Source organism: Gymnoscopelus braueri (assembly GCF_963280865.1).
Source record: "Gymnoscopelus braueri genome assembly, chromosome: 22".
Classification (NCBI taxonomy): Eukaryota; Metazoa; Chordata; class Actinopteri; order Myctophiformes; family Myctophidae; genus Gymnoscopelus; species Gymnoscopelus braueri.
Genome location: NC_137624.1, coordinates 9,928,079 through 9,945,883, shown reverse-complemented (window position 1 = coordinate 9,945,883; position 17,805 = coordinate 9,928,079). Strand labels below are relative to the sequence as shown.

General features: G+C 41.6%; 3 protein-coding genes across 3 annotated transcripts in view; 1 reads left to right on the top strand and 2 right to left on the bottom strand.

Moving 5' to 3' along the window:
* Window positions 1–5,070, top strand: part of shc3 (SHC (Src homology 2 domain containing) transforming protein 3) — a gene marked incomplete at both ends in the record, with an annotated part of 28,957 nt that extends 23,887 nt beyond the window's left edge. The window contains 2 exons of the mRNA XM_080419660.1: window positions 3,147–3,547; window positions 4,942–5,070. Coding sequence (XP_080275786.1) covers window positions 3,147–3,547; window positions 4,942–5,070 — 530 coding nt within the window. The remainder of the gene's footprint in view (window positions 1–3,146; window positions 3,548–4,941) is intronic.
* The window catches only part of zbtb7c (zinc finger and BTB domain containing 7C), a 400,030-nt gene that overhangs the window by 267,014 nt on the left and 115,211 nt on the right, over window positions 1–17,805 (bottom strand). The gene's annotated exons all lie outside the window — the stretch shown is intronic.
* s1pr3b (sphingosine-1-phosphate receptor 3b) lies at window positions 11,777–14,360 on the bottom strand. The gene is made up of 2 exons (XM_080419273.1): window positions 14,222–14,360; window positions 11,777–13,669 (listed from the first exon to the last, which is right to left on the bottom strand). The coding sequence occupies exon 2, from the start codon at window positions 13,599–13,601 to the stop codon at window positions 12,465–12,467; it is 1,137 nt and encodes a 378-aa protein (XP_080275399.1). The 5' UTR covers window positions 13,602–13,669; window positions 14,222–14,360; the 3' UTR covers window positions 11,777–12,464.

Genomic DNA, 17,805 nt, shown 5'->3' with positions numbered 1-17,805 from the left:
TATGCGCCTGGACCGCTAGGCCAGCGGACGCCCCCATTATTAACATTATTGATGCAATGCGAGAGTGCAGGACTCCTGGATCGCTGCCCCCCCCCCCCACTCCCCCCTATCCAGCATTAGGGTCTAGTCTTCCTTCCTTTTTTTTTATGGCATCAAAATGTATGTACAGGTCCTTGATTAGAAAGCAAATTCACTTCAAAATGTGTAGTTTAGATTGCGGACAAAGTGCACTGTAACACTAGCCTGGCTCCACCCCCTGAATCCTTTGCTTCGCATTCAGGGTCTGGTGACGCTGTTGAAGGCGGGTGTTTCTCGGTTGAAAATCTGTACGACGAATCGGGATAATCCAGTATGAACCAATCGCGTTGGTTCATAGTGGAGTCCCACTTTGGCCACGCCCCATCTCAGAAATCGGCTGCATTGAGAGGGCTTTCAGACTGAATAATGGAGTGAAACGAAATGAAAATTCAGGCTGAGTGTCAGGCTACTGTAACACCACATTTGGTTACCCATCAAATTCAAGTTACTTATTACTTGACAGCTTTCCTAGAAATGTGTTGGAGTCAAAAGTACAATAGGCTATTTATCTTTGAAATGTAGTGTAGTGACAGTCACAAGTACATGTACTTTGTTACTGTCCACCACTGGTTTTAGGTGACACTTATTGCCAATGTTTACCATCCTAATCCACATCACAATTATGGATCCTAAACTGTAGTGTCTAATCATTGTGTTTAATTGCCACTGTTCTTCCTTGGTAACATATTCAGAGGCAGAGTATCAGCATTATAAATGAATGGAAAGAGTGTGTCAGTGAAAGTGTCTGTGAAGGTGTGTAGGTCTGTGTTAGTATCAGGATCAGAGAAAGACACTTGTCCTCTGTTCCAGTCCAGTTGGACTCTGATCCTCCAGGGTTTCTGGATCATTGAGAGAACTGTCTCTAACTCTGTAGCAGGTGAGCACATTTCTGCTGTGTATTTACCATCACATAAGTTTATTGCCCAAATGTGGCCTCCCCTGTCTCCCTTCCTCTGGTAAGACTGTGCTGACACACCTATTCCCCAGTATCTATTGTCTCCGACCTCAACATCCCAGCTGTGAATCCCTGATTTAAAGCCCTCAGAACCCAGGACAGTAGGCCAGTAGTCAAACCTTTCAGAGTTGTCAGGAAGCAGCTGTCTCTCTCCACGTCTCTCACTGGTCAGATCTTCAGACAGGATGAGGTGTGGATGGGCAGTGTTGGGGTCCAGAATCACAGGAGTGTAGGAGACATGGTCCTTCATCTTGTCCCAGACTTTGAAGGCCAGGTTCCCCAGGTGTTTGGCCTCGTCTATCAGCGCTTCTGAGACTGGCTGTGGGTCCTGCAGTGTGATCTGGACTCTTTCCATCGTGGCCTTGTAGTTCTGCAGGAACAAGAGGTGGTTGTCGGCTTTCAGCTGGTTCTGGGCAGCTTGGATTGCGTTAGAGAGGGTTGCCATCTCTCTGCTCAGAACCTCAACACTTTCCTTTATTTTATGGCTCTTCAGTGCCACTTCCTCCCTCAGAGCAGCAAGCCTGGCCTTCTCTTCATCTCGTAGGAACTGATGAAGGTTCTTAAACTGTTCCTTAAGCTCCGTTTCTGTGTTCCGGGCCTGAACTTTGATGTGATTTTCTGTTAGGTTGTAATTTATTTTAACTTTATTAAATACCTTCTGTTTCTCCTGTAAGAACCTCAGTGATTTCTGGACTTGCTCTGTGTGATCTTGTGCAGCTGCATCTATGGTTCTGAAACTGTGGTTTGTGTGTTCTCGACACTCAACACACTGAAAACACACTGGCTGTTGACATTCCAGACAGAAGAGTTTGAGTTGCTCCGCATGCAGACTGCAGAGATCCTCAGACCCTATTGAAGCTCTCTGATGTTTCTCCTGTAAGAAGGTCTCACTCAGGTTCTTCAGAGCCAGATTACATGGTGGATCCGGATCGTCTACCCCAGATGTTTCCTTACAAAGTGGACATTGCTTTATGGGTATCTGTCTCCACCATTCCTGCAGACAGGCTTTACAGAAGCTGTGGCTACATGGCAGGAGAACGGGATGTTTATATATGTCACGACACACAGCACAGGAAAAATCCACTTCTGAAAAAGAGGAAGCCATTTAGTCTCTGAGCGAAGCTACAAACCCCGGAAATCAGCCAGTCAGTCGAGGTAACTCCTCTCCAGTGTTCCCTGAAGTTTAGTTTAGTTTCACTTTGAATCTGGTACTTGTTGTTCGAATCCCATTCAGCTGAGCCGACAAGCAGCTTCAAGTACTGTACTAACATTCGCTATGGAAAGCCAGTCTATCCTCCTTCTCGGTCTGTCTGTCTATATCTCTCTCTCGTTGTGTGTGTGTGCTTGTGTTTGTTTAGGGTTCTCTTGTGTAACTGGCGGGAGATTGCGAGAATGTGCATACCAGACCCATAGAGAGAGAGAGAGAGAGAGAGTAACGTCACACTTTGATCTCGCCGCAAAGCGGGCTGCTATGGGCTCATTGGGCTGTAGTTCCAAACATTGGAACTTCCTCATTCAGATAGACAGAGCATTTCCGCATTCCATTCTTACAATGGGAGTCTATGCTAGCGTCGTCACTCTCATACTAGATCACGCTGGAGCATGCATATACTAGCCCTCCGTGGTATTGCTGCCTCTCACTGCTGGTGTTGGGTACTGCCCAATGTTTATACTGTGGCCTTACACACTAAGGCCTACATGTACAGTCTATCAAAGAGAACATTTCAAAATATGTATATGTAAATATGTATTTGTCCGCGGACACCCTCATCTGAAAATATTTTGTTCCAGGGACCACCCCAGAAGCAAAGATTTGAGTTAAAGATGTTCGCTTGAAATTATATATATATTCAAAGATTTGCAAAAGATTTGCAAGATTTTTCAAAAATAGCAGATCTACAAGCTCCTATCGCTGCCGCGATACGAGCTTGTAGATCTGCTATTTTCAAATAGCCAAAGAAATCAAAAAAATGACACAGATGCGTTCCCGGTCTTCCCTTCAGACTGCTATTTTTGAATAGCCAAAGAAATTAAAAAAATTATACAGATGCGTTCCCGGTCAAAACTACTTAATTTGCCCTTTTCTTGATCAAACGTCTCTCTCCTACACCAGAGCCCTTTGAGGACGCCATCCACTGTCAGTCCCATCATCCCCAGCAGCAGCAGCAGCAGCAGCAGCAGCAGCAGCAGCAGCAGCAGCAGCAGCAGCAGCAGTCCCAGATCCAGCCCCATCACATCCAGGCAGCGGCGGCAGCGGGGGGCCTCCACAAGGCCGCCTCCGTGGACAACTCCAGCCCTCTCCTGGTGCGCTCGGCCGCCTTCCGGGCCCAGGAGGAGCTGGAGGGCCAGATGTGGTACCACGGCGAGATGAGCCGCCGCGACGCAGAGAAGCTGCTGACGGAGGACGGCGACTTCCTGGTTCGCAAGAGCACCACAAACCCCGGGTCCTACGTACTGACCGGCATGCACAATGGACTGGCCAAGCACCTGCTGCTCGTGGACCCCGAGGGCACGGTGAGAGAGAGAGAGATTGATTGATTGATTGATTGATTGATTGATTTCGAGCATGCAAAAACAACAGATAAAAACAAAACCAGTGGTGTAAAGTAACTAAGTACATTTACTCAAGTGCTGTACTTAAGTACAATTTTGAGGTATTTTTACTTTACTGGAGTATTTCCAATTTTCCGTACATTTTACTAACCCGGCTCCAGCCCCTGAATCGCTAGCCACGCCCATTAAAAAAATATGTTCAGGTAATGGAGTGAAACAAAATGAAAATTCAGGCTGAGTGTCAGGCTAACATTTTTCAGTAAATGTTTATACTAATACTTTTGTACTTTTGTACTTTTGTACTAATTATGTTATCTTGTAACAGAGTATTGATACTTTTACTTAAAAATATGAGTGCTATTTCCACCACTGAACAAAATAGGACCACAATGGAAACAAGCCCTCAGGGCTTTTTGTGTTATCCTTTTAGCATGATTGTATAACTGTACCTTTGTACCTTTTGCAAACTGTTAATAAAGTATTCAATCAATCAAAAACAATAACACAAATTAAATATTACATGTTCCAAAGGAATAGGAATAAGTATACACTTAATTAATTCCTACCTCTTCTCAGCTACTAATCTAATAAATATTCATACATGTATAACCCATTTATACATGTATACCTATACTCACGTATACACATGATACCAGGGTCTACATGTAAATGTTTCAATGGTAGAGAACGGAGACCAACTCCAACCACTGCAGCTGTGCTAGTTATACTCTACTAGATTGGTTAAAATAATGTTTTAGTCATTCAAATAAGTAATACATAATTCTAATAGGATCTATGCACAGCAGCCATATTGGAAAGAAATTGGGCCTCTTTTTACTTCCTTCACAGGTGTTACCAATGATACTAATTAAGGCTCTGTTCCATTCTGGTCAAACAGAGTCAGGGCGCTGATAGTGTGCATGTTGGCTCACTGGAAACACTTGGGGGGGTTCCAAATGGCCCCTTGCGGGTGTGTAACTCTGAGAGTGTACAAATGGAACCAAATGGACCCGTAAGGGTCCATTTGATTCCATTTGTACACTCTCAGTTATGGGGGTCCTAGAAATTAAAAGGTACACTCTAAAAAAAGGTACACTCTCATTTGTACACTCTCAGTTATGGGGGTCCTAGAAATTAAAAGGTTTGAGAACCACTGTGCTACACGAAATGGAACAGAGCCTTCATTAGTATCATTGGTAACACCTGTGAAGGAAGTAAGGAAGAGGCCCAATTTCCGTCCAATATGGTTGCTGTGCATAGAGCCTATTGCAGCTTTAGCTAGAAAATATTCATTTGCAAGACTTCTTTTTTTTTTTTTACTTTCAAGAGACTAATATATCTTTGTCTTTTTAAAGGTACGGACAAAAGATCACATATTTGACAGCATTAGCCATCTTATTGGCCATCACCGTGATAACAGTCTGCCAATTGTGTCGGCCGGGAGCGAACTGTGTCTTAAACAACCGGTGGGAAGGAAACAGTGACGCTGACAGGAAATGCTTGACAGGAAACGGGCAACAGGAAACTCTGAGCAGTCACCAACGCTAACCTGAAACTTGAAGATGAAACATTAAGAGAATGTGTTATTGTTCAAAGGCTCTGTGTGCTGAAAGTGTTTTTTGGCAAACTATACAGCCTGGGGGCAGCTCACTGGATGCATTGGAAAATGCAAAATTTGCTTAAGATACAAATGATTTATAGAACTGTTATTATTTTGTTGTGATGACTGAAATGCTATATTTTTGAGAAGACATATAGGTGCATTTGGACATAATATGTTGATTTGGTGTTTTAAAACATTATTAAAAAAAGACATCTGGTCTTGTTGTTTAGACGAAGCGCAAATTCAACCTCATAGAGGCGGTAAAAAATAAAAGAGTATTTTAGAATAAAACAAATCCTGACATTTTAGTTTTGTCTGTCAAGCACAAGCACATTTCTGCAGTACTGTTGGTTAAGAGTTTGAGGAATCAAAACTGTTTGGAAAATAAATGCTGTTTATATTGAAATATTCTAGGAGAAATATCCTTTAATCTGATCATTAGCGTGACAACTCACTCAACCAGTCACTATAGGGCATAGCAGTGGCGGCCATTTTCTGGTTCCACTCCAAAATAGTCAAATGCATTTTTCCCATTGACATTTCCAAAAATATTTATATCAATTCATTTAAGCCTAGAATCAAGCCATCCAGGGTCCTGGTGCATCATGACCATAAAACATTTATTTCTGTGATTTTTGTTTACTATTTTTGTTTACTATGTTTAATAAATACCCTTTGTTTTGACGTTTTCAAAAAAGTTTTTTCGCAGAATCAAACGTTTTATGGTCATGATTCACCAGGACCCTGGATGGCTTGATTCTAGGCTTAAAACAATTGATATAAATATATTTGGAAATGTCAATGGGAAAAATGCATTGACTATTTTGGAACCAGAAAATGGCCGCCACTGCTATGCCCTATAGAATGTTCTTTTATTGGGAAACTTAAGTGAATGTGTTTTTGCTTTTGCTGTAGTCACAGTGTGAAGCCGGGTTTATACTTTGGTGTACGCCGGTGTTGCGTGCCGGAAACAGCCGACATTGGTCATTGACATTGGTCGCTGTCGGGCAGAAACCTTGTACTGTCTGTCCAAAACTGTTACTTTTCGGGAAATGGGAACAAGAACCTGTGTCCCAGTGGATCCAGTGTAGTCGTTATTTAGACACAAGCTCTTGTTAATACTTTCCGTTGGTAAAATATTTATAGAACCCACAGGCAGACTTAACCAACCAAACTTTTCCAAAAGTGGCAGAAATAGCAGATTCACAAGCCCACAACGTGTCACATTGCGACAAATTATGAGCTCGTAGATCGTCTATTTTCACTTCTTTTGACACAACACTCTTGTACGATGAAACAGGGTAATCATTCACAAATGAAATTGAAATATGGAGATGCAAGGACACTGGGACAGTATATGTACATTTGCTATTTCCGGCTCGCAACATCGTCATATGAAGGAGTATAATAGATTAAGCGTATGGGTGTCAAACTGACATTTTTCATATACCTTTCAATGGCTTTAAAGATGAATGATTTTCTTTTGAATTCTTTTTTAAATGAAGTACTCTCTTGTGTCACTGCGGTCGCATGACTTGAAAAATCAACTGTTCTTGTGGACATTGTTCGTAGACCTCAAAGCCCCTTTTTGTTTTTGGAAGCGGTCCTTGCGTATGCTCACACTGTAAAATATTTATGCTTTTCAAACAATCATTATTTCTGAATTGGCGCTCTCTGGATTCTTCTTTTGATTAACTAGGTGTGTAGTCAGTCGATAATTGGTTTATTGGGGCTTGAGTCATGCAATGGATATTCTCACATCGTTTCTGGCTTTATTGTGGACTTATAAAAAAATGTATTATTTGATGATCACGAATGAATAGCACAATGAGAACATTAGATTGGCGCATCTGTGTCAGCTGTATCACGGCAATTCACCAATGTGTTGATCAGTAATTTACACACTATATAGGACTGAATTAAACGAGTCCTCTTGAGTTCACCTAGTGCAACCTCAATTAGGAAAGTTCAATATTAGATCACTTTCACTTGACAATGTAAAAATCTTGATTATAAATGGTTATTTTGTTCTCGTGTGTGTATCTTATGGTAGGACTATTGGCACCTGATGTCATCACAGAAATGTATTCTTGTTTAGCCCTGCAGTTACACTCGCTATATTTATCATGTTTTATCAATTAACAACCGTAAAGAGTAAAGTTGTTTGGTTTATGGTTTGAAGTATTAGGTACGACATTAATGCAAGGGAGAATAACTGTGAATGGGGTTTTTCTGATATAGCTTGACTGCTAAGCATTCATTTTGCTATTCAAATTTAAATGAATTTGAAAGTTATTTGAAACACTTGCTTAGGTTACACACAGGCTGTCTTTATAGAAATGGTGTTCATTTAAATGGGCTGTAGAAATGGCAAACAAGAAAAGTAATGTATTTTTTCCCCTCTCACACTTAATATTATTAGTATTCTGACGGATACCAAAATGCATGGGGTGTTGCTTTCGATGTGCCCCGGACGAGTGCTACTGAACCAACATTACAATGTGTTCATTGAGTTTGACAAGACAGATGCAAATGTAATGTAATATAATGTACCTGTATTTTGCTGCAAGAGGGGAGGGTAACTCTTTTGGAGGGTCGTGTGTATTACAGAGCATTACAGACCGGGTTGGAAAGTAACTAATTACAAGTATTCACTTTACTGTAGTTTAGTAGCTTGTTCGTGTACTTGTTCTTTTAGTTTTTTTTAAGTCGCCTACATTCTAAGATCAGTAATTCTACTTTCACTTGAGTCGATTTTTTGATTTAAGTACTGATTTCAACTACTTTTGGAAAGGCAAGAAAGACAGAGCGGCCTACAGTTATGTTTGTTATGAACATCTTTTCCCTTCATTTATAGACAAGCTCTATGACAGTGATCCCCAACCTGTGGGCCGGGGCCCGCTGGTGTGCCATGAGGATATTGCAAGTGGACCCCCATATCATTGGCATTATTTATATAAGAAATTAATAATCATTCTTCTTATTTATCTATTGTGATACAATTAAATATGAACTTAAAGCATACTCTATGTTCTATTGATCCAAGCCGGAACACGATCGATTGATTGACCATGAACATAAACATGTGGTCAAATGGGTGGGCTTTCGAACACTTTGGAGATTTTCAAGTGTGCCCTGTTCAAGAAAAGGTTGGGAACCACTGCTCTATGAGCTTGTAGAGCTGCTCTTTTTTTGGCACACACCGGTGACCCCGAAAGAAAACATTATTTTAAAGAAAAGATGCTCTCGCCACTTTGGAGAGCATCACTGAATGGAGAGAGGGGATTGGTTGGTATTACACATTACAAAATGCCTCATTTGTACCTTCACGCTTACCAGACGTAACTACGTTTTTTTTTATTACTTTTACTCGAGTAGTTTTCGTCACAAGTAACTCATTTCATTTCCACTTTAGTAATATTTATGTCAATTAAAATTAATTGTAATTGCGTAGGATATTCCAGTACTCTTTCCACCCCTGGTATTGGGAAGATTATAAACTAATATCTATCAGATCCAGTCTCATTCAAACTCGGACCAGGAATCTCCTTCATTCCTTTTGAACATTCCTCCCATTTTCCTTCTCAGGTCTGATGTGAGAAGGTATGACAAGTCTCACCTTTACATTTTGAGAGCAAGGTGAAGAGAAATGGGCAAAAATAATCAATGAGAAAGTTTTGAATTTTGATTCGATATAAAATGTTACTTTATGTTCTCCCTTCCAATGAGAATCCATCCAATCTAGTGTCCTGGGAGAAGGATAATGTGTTAACCACTTAAACCCCATATGGGTAACCGGAGTCCCTCAGGGGGGGGGCTCAATACTAGTGTCTTTTCTGTTTTGGGTTATTGTGGGGAAAGCAGTCCCCACAATAAGGATGCTGGGGTTTAAAGGTGTTGAGCACAAAACAGGGCTGTTTGAAATACTTAAAGAGATACTTTACCCCCAAAACATATTTTTTTCTATCGATAAGTCACCCCATGGAATTCAAATTATTCAAGTCTCCATGGGGTGACAATCGATAGGAAAAAAAAAGTCATTTTGGTTGTGAACTATCCCTTTAAACAAGAACTTGTTTTCAAAGACTAAATTCCAAGAATCAACTTAGAAAATGTGCAACGTTATAACTAAACATAGTAGCTACCAAGCAAGACCAACTTCATACTTGAACTTGTGTGATTATCATATGATTATCAGCTGTGTGGCATATTGAAAAGATGAGTACACAACCAAACATGTTGGGACGCAAATGAGAGAACATGGCTTTTTCCAGATTTCTGTTGATGAAAATGTGCCTTTTCTTTGTACCAATGGTGTTTTTATTTTTTCTTTCTTTCTCTCTCTCTCTCTCTCTCTCTCTCTCTCTCTCTCTCTCTCTCTCTCTCTCTCTCTCTCTCTCTCTCTCTCTCTCTCTCTTCAAAGTGCAATAGCTGATCCTTAACCACTTCAGCCCTATTTCAAAAGTAGTGGAAATAGCAGATCTACAAGCTCACAAGCTCGTAAATCTGCTATTTTCGTTATTTTTTGAAGATTTCTTTGGTTAATGGGGCGTGCCTGTTCACTAATAGAGGTTGTGTTTGCCCTGCTGCGTGTTGCTGCTCGACACTACTCTCTCTCTCTCTCTCTCTCTCTCTCTCTCTCTCTCTCTCTCTCTCTCTCTCTCTCTCTCTCTCATATTATAAATGTATCATTTCCAAATTCTAAATATGAATCTTTGTCAGACAGAATCTCACAAAAACAACACTATTTTGGGACAGGTCGAGAATAATTAAATAAAGAAACAAAGAAACAAGTCCAAACAATGTTTACACATTTAATCCTTTGGTTGTATGAGTTTATAATGATCTCTGTGTGACTGTTGAACCGTGAATGTGTGCGCTCTCTGTAGAGAACAGATAACTACACTTTGCTTTAGGTAGCTCCATGTGATTTGTCTCAATATTAATAAAGAATATGGGGCAGGGCATTGTACTTAAAACTAAATGATTATCCATAATAGGCCCTGAAATGTCAGAGTATATTTCTTTAGATTCGTATCAACCCTTTGAGCACTACACCTGTAAAATTTGCTAAAATTCTGTTCTGCTCTTAAGTCAACATGGACGATTTGCCAGTATATAATTATTTTATTTGCTGAATTGACATGCCTGTCGGGCAGAAACCTCTTATCTCCATATTTTAACTTGAGCTTGTAGATCTGCTATTTTTTGCTATTTTGGAATTGGAATCCTGAATTCTTTTTTGCTATTTTTGAAAAGGAATCCTGAAAAGTATTATTTTTATTTTATTTCAAATGCATTTAGTTATACTTAAGTTTACTTTATGAACTTAAATACAAATACATTGGACATAAAAAAATAATATAGACTGAAGTAATTAAAGCGGAGCATGTTTGCATCTTTGGAATTGGAACAGCTGAAATCAATAATACATGTATGTCAGTATTCCAATATTAACCTTGCATTATTAAGTGAAGGTGAGGGCCGCATGTGGCCCCCGGGCCGCCAGTTGCCCATGTATACTCTACAGGTAGGGACTTGTAGAATAGAGTTTTCAAGATTGTTATTAATATAACCACTTATCTTCAGTTCAAAGAGGTTAATAAAAATGTTGTCTTGAACAAATAGGATGAAAGGAGGAGGAAACACTGAGGTGACGCTATACCATTATTTACCAGCAGGTGGAGCGCTGTTAACATTTAATCTCAGAATCTCTGCCCAGCAGCACTACTGGTTAAAATATCAACAGAATATCATTATTAAAAACTGAAATAGCCCTACTGATTTGGAGGTATTTCAAATTTGTTTTGTTATTTGATGTTCCATGTTAATTACATTGCGTTTCATGCAGCTGTTTTCTTAAACTGTTTTAGTAAATACATATTACAATATCAACTGTATAATAATAAATAGCTTGTTTTTTTCCATTACACTTATCAATGTACAATTTAAACACATTCCATCATCATGCATTATTTACTACAGTTGCTCCATACTAAAACATAGTGCTACCCATACATTTTGAATAATGGTTCATTCATATTTAGCCCTTCTTGTGTGTTATGGTCATATCTGCTATGTCACAGGGACTGGCACAAAATCATTGATAGATTATTTTATCCCAGATAAATACAGTATATGAGACCTGGTGTGACTAGGATTGTGATCCTTTAGGATTTTAACGATTCCTTAACGGTTCTCTTTAACGATTCCTATATATTTATTAAAATATATATAATTTTTGCCTTCATTATATTTTTCATAAACACAAATTAGATCATACATACAGTATTGCATACATATTATTATAGTGGTTCTCAAAGTGAGGTCCAGGGGCCCTCTGGGTTAGTTTACGGACCCTTCCAGGTCTGTAACTCTGGGAGTGTACAAATGGAACCAAATGGACCCTTACGGGTCCATTTGGTTCCATTTGTACACTCTCAGAGTTATGGTGGTACTTGAAATTAAAGAACGGTTCGAGAACCACCGGAATTGTAATTGTATAGCAGACGTGAAGTCCACATATTGTACCAGCTCTGACAGGTTCCTCAATGTTGGAAGCGGATCCGGTTGGATCCGGTTCGTTCCGGTTCCGGATCCCAACCCTAGGTGTGACATTCATTCATGAGAAATTTGTACTGGTCATATCACGTCGTAATGTTTTTTTTTTTTTTTTAAGAAGTCATTTTCAAGTCAGGGGTGGCCATTTAAATGAGCTCCCACATAAGCAGACCAGTAAAGCATTAATTACCAGATATAAAATAAATATTTTCCTGCAGCCGTTACCTGAGGTCTCAATGTAATGATTTCTTCTCAGCACACAATGGTCAACTGAGATGATTGTACAGTACAGCCCCATCATGCCATACAACACAGGACCGATATATATCAGTCGGGCCGAGATATCGAACATTATTTGACCTTTTGACGATATCTGTATCAGCAATTATGCAGCTTATTTGTCCCAATTTGTAACCACTTTAAACCTGACGCCCCTATTCTGGGCATGGCTTTGTAGGCTAAAATGGTGTTTTCTATGCATTGTGAGCATGTAGTTTAATCAAATCTATGTTTTTCAAATTGATTAGAATTAATTTTAGCACTTTTTGACAAAATATGGGTCAAAACATTGATATCGGTGGTCTCGGACTCTCCGAAATCGGGATTGGCATCGGACCCAAAGATCTGGCATCGGTCGGGCTCTACATACTGTAGGACCATAATAATCACCTTCATTGTTTGCTTGCTCACATTTCTCATTGCCGTCCCGCGTCTCTAAATGTCATCTCGAGCAGAACTCGTGTTCATTCCTGTCACCACGGTGACCTGACCCTGGCTCGGGTCCGTTTGGTCCTCCTTCTCCAGCTCGGCCGGCCTGCCGCTGGGCTGGTTCTGGCTGCTCCAGGACTTACTCCTGCTGCGGCTGGGCTCCAGGGACGGCTTGGCCCCGCTGCCGTCGACGGAGGCCTTCCCCTTAACACAGCCGCAGACCAGGCCCACGAAGCCCCGTCTCATCTCCCGGCTGGCCAGGGTGTATATGACCGGATTCATGGCCGAGTTGACCACGGCCAGGCCGATGAACCAGTCGGCCTTGTAGAGGACGGAGCAGCGCCCTCGCCGCTGGTCCGGCTGCGGGCACGCCACGTCCACCAGCAGCAGGACGAAGATGGGCGTCCAGCACGCGATGAAGACCCCCACCACGATGATGACGGTGCGCAGCAGGGACATGGCGTGCTCCGAGTGGCTGTGCTTGCTCACCTTGCGGCTGCTGGACTTCACCAGGATGTAGATGCGGGCGTAGAGCACGGAGATGGCCAGGAGCAGGGCCATGAAGATGGTGATGCAGAAGGCCACGTACTTCTTGGAGTAGAGGGGGAGGACCGTGGAGCAGTCGGGGAGGTTGTCCAGGCAGTTCCAGCCCAGGATGGGCAAAGCCCCTAAAGATATGGCGATCAGCCAGCATGTACCTATCAGGAGAAACACCCTGTAGTTCTTGTTGGCGTCATACGGTCTCATTTTAATCATTGTCAGGTGTCTCTCTATGGCGATGGCCAGGAGACTGAAAATAGACGCCCCAAGTGCTACAAACATGCTGCCCTCTCTGACAAACCAGAGAGGAGGGGAGAGCTGGAGGGTCTTGTCCCCAGACAGCAGCAGGTTGACGATGTACGCCACTCCGGCCAGCATGTCGCAGAGGGCCAAGTTGCCAATGAAAAAGTACATGCGGTTGTGGAAGCGGTGGTTTTTCCATATGGCTATCAACACGAAGAGGTTCTCCAGGGCGATAAAGCTGCATATGACAAGGAACACAATGGTTTTGGCGTCCACAGTGCCACTGGTTTTACCACTAATGGGCCGGTGCTCCAGCTTCCCTGTGTAGTTGTAGTGGAGGTATATCTTTGCGTTGATCATCTTGGAGGGTGGAGTCCCGAGCACCGCCACTAGAGGTCAGAGTGGAGCAGTGTAAGCCGTGCCGCGGTCTAAAAGGACAGTTCATAAGATGTAAGTATCATGACAGGGTTTTGATATGATTTATTCTGTCATCATTTGGTATAGTGCCTTTAAAATATGGGTTGAAGTTTATATGAATATGAATATTAAAATGTAACTTTAAGGGCCTCAACTCGAGTCTAGGGGGCCCTTAAAGTTAGAATTTCAAAGGCTATTTTCAAAATAGTTTATTTTCAATTATTCACTTATTCACAGATCAACATGAAACCACTTTTAGATTCCTACAGTATCATGTAGTATGACTTATTAAACAGTCTGTATAGCTGCTGGTCTGGATGCTGCTTTGTTTATTCCCATTTCGGTATGATTGCAAGTTGAAATGAAAATAACTGCTTTCTCAATTACAGCCCAATCAGTTCCAAGTTGAACTTGGCCATTAAGCGGAATAAACAATCCTTAGACAATCCTTTCTTATTTAAAATCGCTAACATGGCAATCCGCTGTACTTTTAAATGGGCAAAGATTCGTGACTGATTCCCGGAAAGTCATTATAGAATTTTCCCAAATCAGGCAAAACTTACCGTATAAGGATGCTGGCGATTTAGTTCCACTTCAGTTCATAATGATATCCAAATATACACGCGCAAAATCATTCTGACTGTTACTAAACTCTATATTAAATTCCTTCTAACGGGATCGTCGGTGTAGTTCCATCTTGTAGCAGTCTGTATAGCCCTGGAGTATCGACGTTTTGTCTTCAAGTCACTCCCTCCCCATCTGTCTCTAGTGAGGCAGAAGTCAGGATGGATACCGTTAGATGTTAGATCAGTGGGTTTCAACCCTTTTCCTACCGAGGTCCACCATTTATTCGGCATTTGAGCCACGGATTCACCACCATTTGATGATATTTAGACTCTCAGACCCTTATGATATCGTTATTGTTGTGATTTTGTCCACAATTCCATGCTGTATTGATGTTGGTACCAATTAAGGAGAACAAATAAGATAACAATTCTTTAATTAAGTAATGCAGGTGTTTAACAATAACTTAACTCTTGAGAGCGTAAAATGAATTAAGGGTCCATTTGGTTTCATTACGCTCTCAAGAGTTAACTATAAGGGTCCATTTGGTTACCAACTCTCCATCAATTAGCTGGGGACCACCTGGAGGCTGGAACCCCCTCAAGGACCACTAGTGGTCCCTGGACCACTGGTTGAGAACCACGTGCATTATATGAAGTCTCAATTCATGTATTATGAGACCTTTGCATTCAAGGTTCCCTACACAAAAATGTATTCCACTTTTTTTTACTCTTAAAATGTGATATCCTGAAACGTTGACTATATATTATCTTAAATAGGATATATGAGTCTTAAGATTAGCTCTAATTATTTTTTTCCAAACTAATATGTAGACTATAACTCCCGCCGACCTACAAGCCTTGAAACTGAAGACAATTCCATGTGAAAATGGAAAGAAATTGTCAATCAAGATCTCGACCTAATACAGTAGCCTATGAAAAACGCCAGGCTCTGTAGACTTTGGCCTAAACGTTAAACCATAAACACATGTTTGCCATTTAAAATAAATAGCCTGAAGCCTCACAGGCTGCACTGCACCAGCTGGTTGCATTGGTTTTCACTATGGTGGTCCTGGTCCTAAAATATTAGAACTCAGAAAGAAATGGTGAGAGTATTTGCAGCTGCGACAAATGTAGGCTATGCTCCTCCACTGAAATTGTTCTGTCCCAACTAGGCAGAATTAACAATGGCATCAACAGAGTAGCAATAAGGGTGACTCCTGTAAACAGGGGGGGGTTCCAGGGGGTCCCCAGCTAAATTAGTTTATATAGCTTAAAAATCAGTTTAATCACTTTAACACATTGGCTATTTGAAAATAGCAAATCTACAAGCTCGACTGTTTTCAGAAAATCTTTTTTGAAACATTTCGGGGTCCCTGGCACAAAATATTTTCAGATGGGGGTCCGACGCCAAATACATTTTACAAATACAAATGATTTAGGAACAACCCCCTGAGATAGCATCTTATTTTTTGAGATTCATTTGGGGGATCCCTGACATGAAAAAGTTTGAAAAAGAACCACTGCTGCATACAGTAGGCCTATATAGTGTGTTGGACCGCTCTCCCCATCCTGTGCTCTGATCCTGTGATGTGGCGGACGAGGCGACCTCATCCAGGAAGGATGGGAAGGGCTGGAAGTGAGAAATGGAAGTGAAGCAGCTGAGACGAAGACCTCGCCCCATTTGTGACCTCACCCATCTGTGACCTCACCCATCTGTGACCTCACCCATCGCTGGGGCTAGACAAGAGCTGAAGTCACTTGAAAAAAGAGAATGCGAGCACTCGTCAGTTGAATATAGTTCACAGTTCACGTTTATCGGGTGCACGGTTCTGGCAGAAACGGTATCTTTAAAAAGATCACCAGCACTCACTTCGTCCTTTCAGGATCTCGTATTTATTGAAAAGCCCATGCAGCAGCAGCATCAAACTCTTACATCAACATCCGTTGATGCAAGAGTTTCACATCTATGTACCTGAACAGTGCATCTAAGTGACAAAATAAACTGAATCTTAAAACATGACAATGTGAGCAGTGGTTTTTGTCTCACATTTCCACAAACAAATGATGTATATTGTTACATAATGAATGGAAATGGCAGGAAATTGCAATCTCCTGCAATTTGGAACTGCAAGCTGCAATTTGCAAATGCAAATGGGGCTGCAATTTCCCCATTGCAGTCAGAACTGCAGACTCACTCATAATGTTCTGCCGTATTCTGAAGACTCAACTCTTCTGACTCACCCCCCCCCAGCCCTTCTTGCCACCTTTTCTTTTGATTGATGGCATCAGTCATTGATGGCATCAGTCACTATTAGTCATTGATGGCATCAGTCACTAGCATCAATTTGATGCTAGTGACTGACCAACCAAGGGACACTGTATGCAGACATTGCACCTAAAATGCTATAACGCTCAGCAAATTGTGTCCTTCCAATCAAGAACTGTAACATTTAATTGAACTCAGACTGTAGCAATTGACCCAAATGGACACGGTCTACTTTTCCAGTTCCACACTTTTTATTGCCTGGAATTTTCCCCTGAGAAAGCATGTACAGGGACCCAGACGAAATCACTTGATAGTAGAGCTGCTTCACTATCTGTCTCTGGTTATTAACTGTGGGGAATTTCATCTGTGGTTGAATAAATGTCCGCGGTCTGGCAGGAATCCATTTGCATTGTTACACAGTTACAATCCCCAGTCATTTCCTGTATGACACACCGTGCCAATAATGGGAAAATCTCAGGGGGGGAAAAAACAGATACCTACAGTACTGCACAGGCTGTCGTTCTCAAACTTCCAAGGACCCCCAGTTTTGTATGCAATAGCCGACAGACCCCCATAACTCTGAGAGTGTACACATTCTTTAGCTCTGGACCCCCTGGAACCCAACCAAGGATCCCTGGGGGGGGGGGGGACCCCTTTTTGAACCACTGTACTGGAGGCCCAGAACTCTGGGCCGTACTAAAAAGGAATTAATCTGCATTAAAAAAAATAAAAGTTAAATTACTTGACCAAGAACAGGGTTTGGAAAAACGTTGAAGTATTTCTCAAACTGCAGTAATGTGAAGCTAACGGGACTGCGTTTACAGGAACTTCAGGCCAGATATGAAGCCATCAACAAGAAACGAACCCATAATGTGCGGTCAGAATGCGCCCATGTCTATGTGTATTCATAGACTACTTAAAGAACATTATGGGTGGAGGGCCGGGGGGCCTCCACTCCACTCTTTTGCAGGACCACCACCCTCTCAAAACCAAAAATGTTATTTCATAGGCGACCACCGCTTTGGTTTTCGGTGAGCTCGAATTTTCCTGTCATCTTTGTCAGCGAGGCGAGTAATTAGAGTTCGCTATAGCTGCCGTTTGAGTCTGTGGTACGCGTACAGCTGAGGCTCCCTTTCTACTGCCATCGTGTATTATTTTCAAAGCGATACGTCTAAAAGCTGCAACCTCTTATTTGAAAGGACAGTGCTTGTGAAGACTCCCATCCCATGCAGTCGCTCCTACCACAGCTGGTAAATCATTCTCTCTGGGCACATTTCCCAGTCTCATACTGCGGCGGTTCTCAAACATTTTCTTG

What these genes read in the sequence shown, in the direction of transcription:
- s1pr3b (XM_080419273.1), bottom strand. Translation starts at nt 13,601, where the DNA reads ATGATCAACGCAAAGATATACCTCCACTACAACTACACAGGGAAGCTG.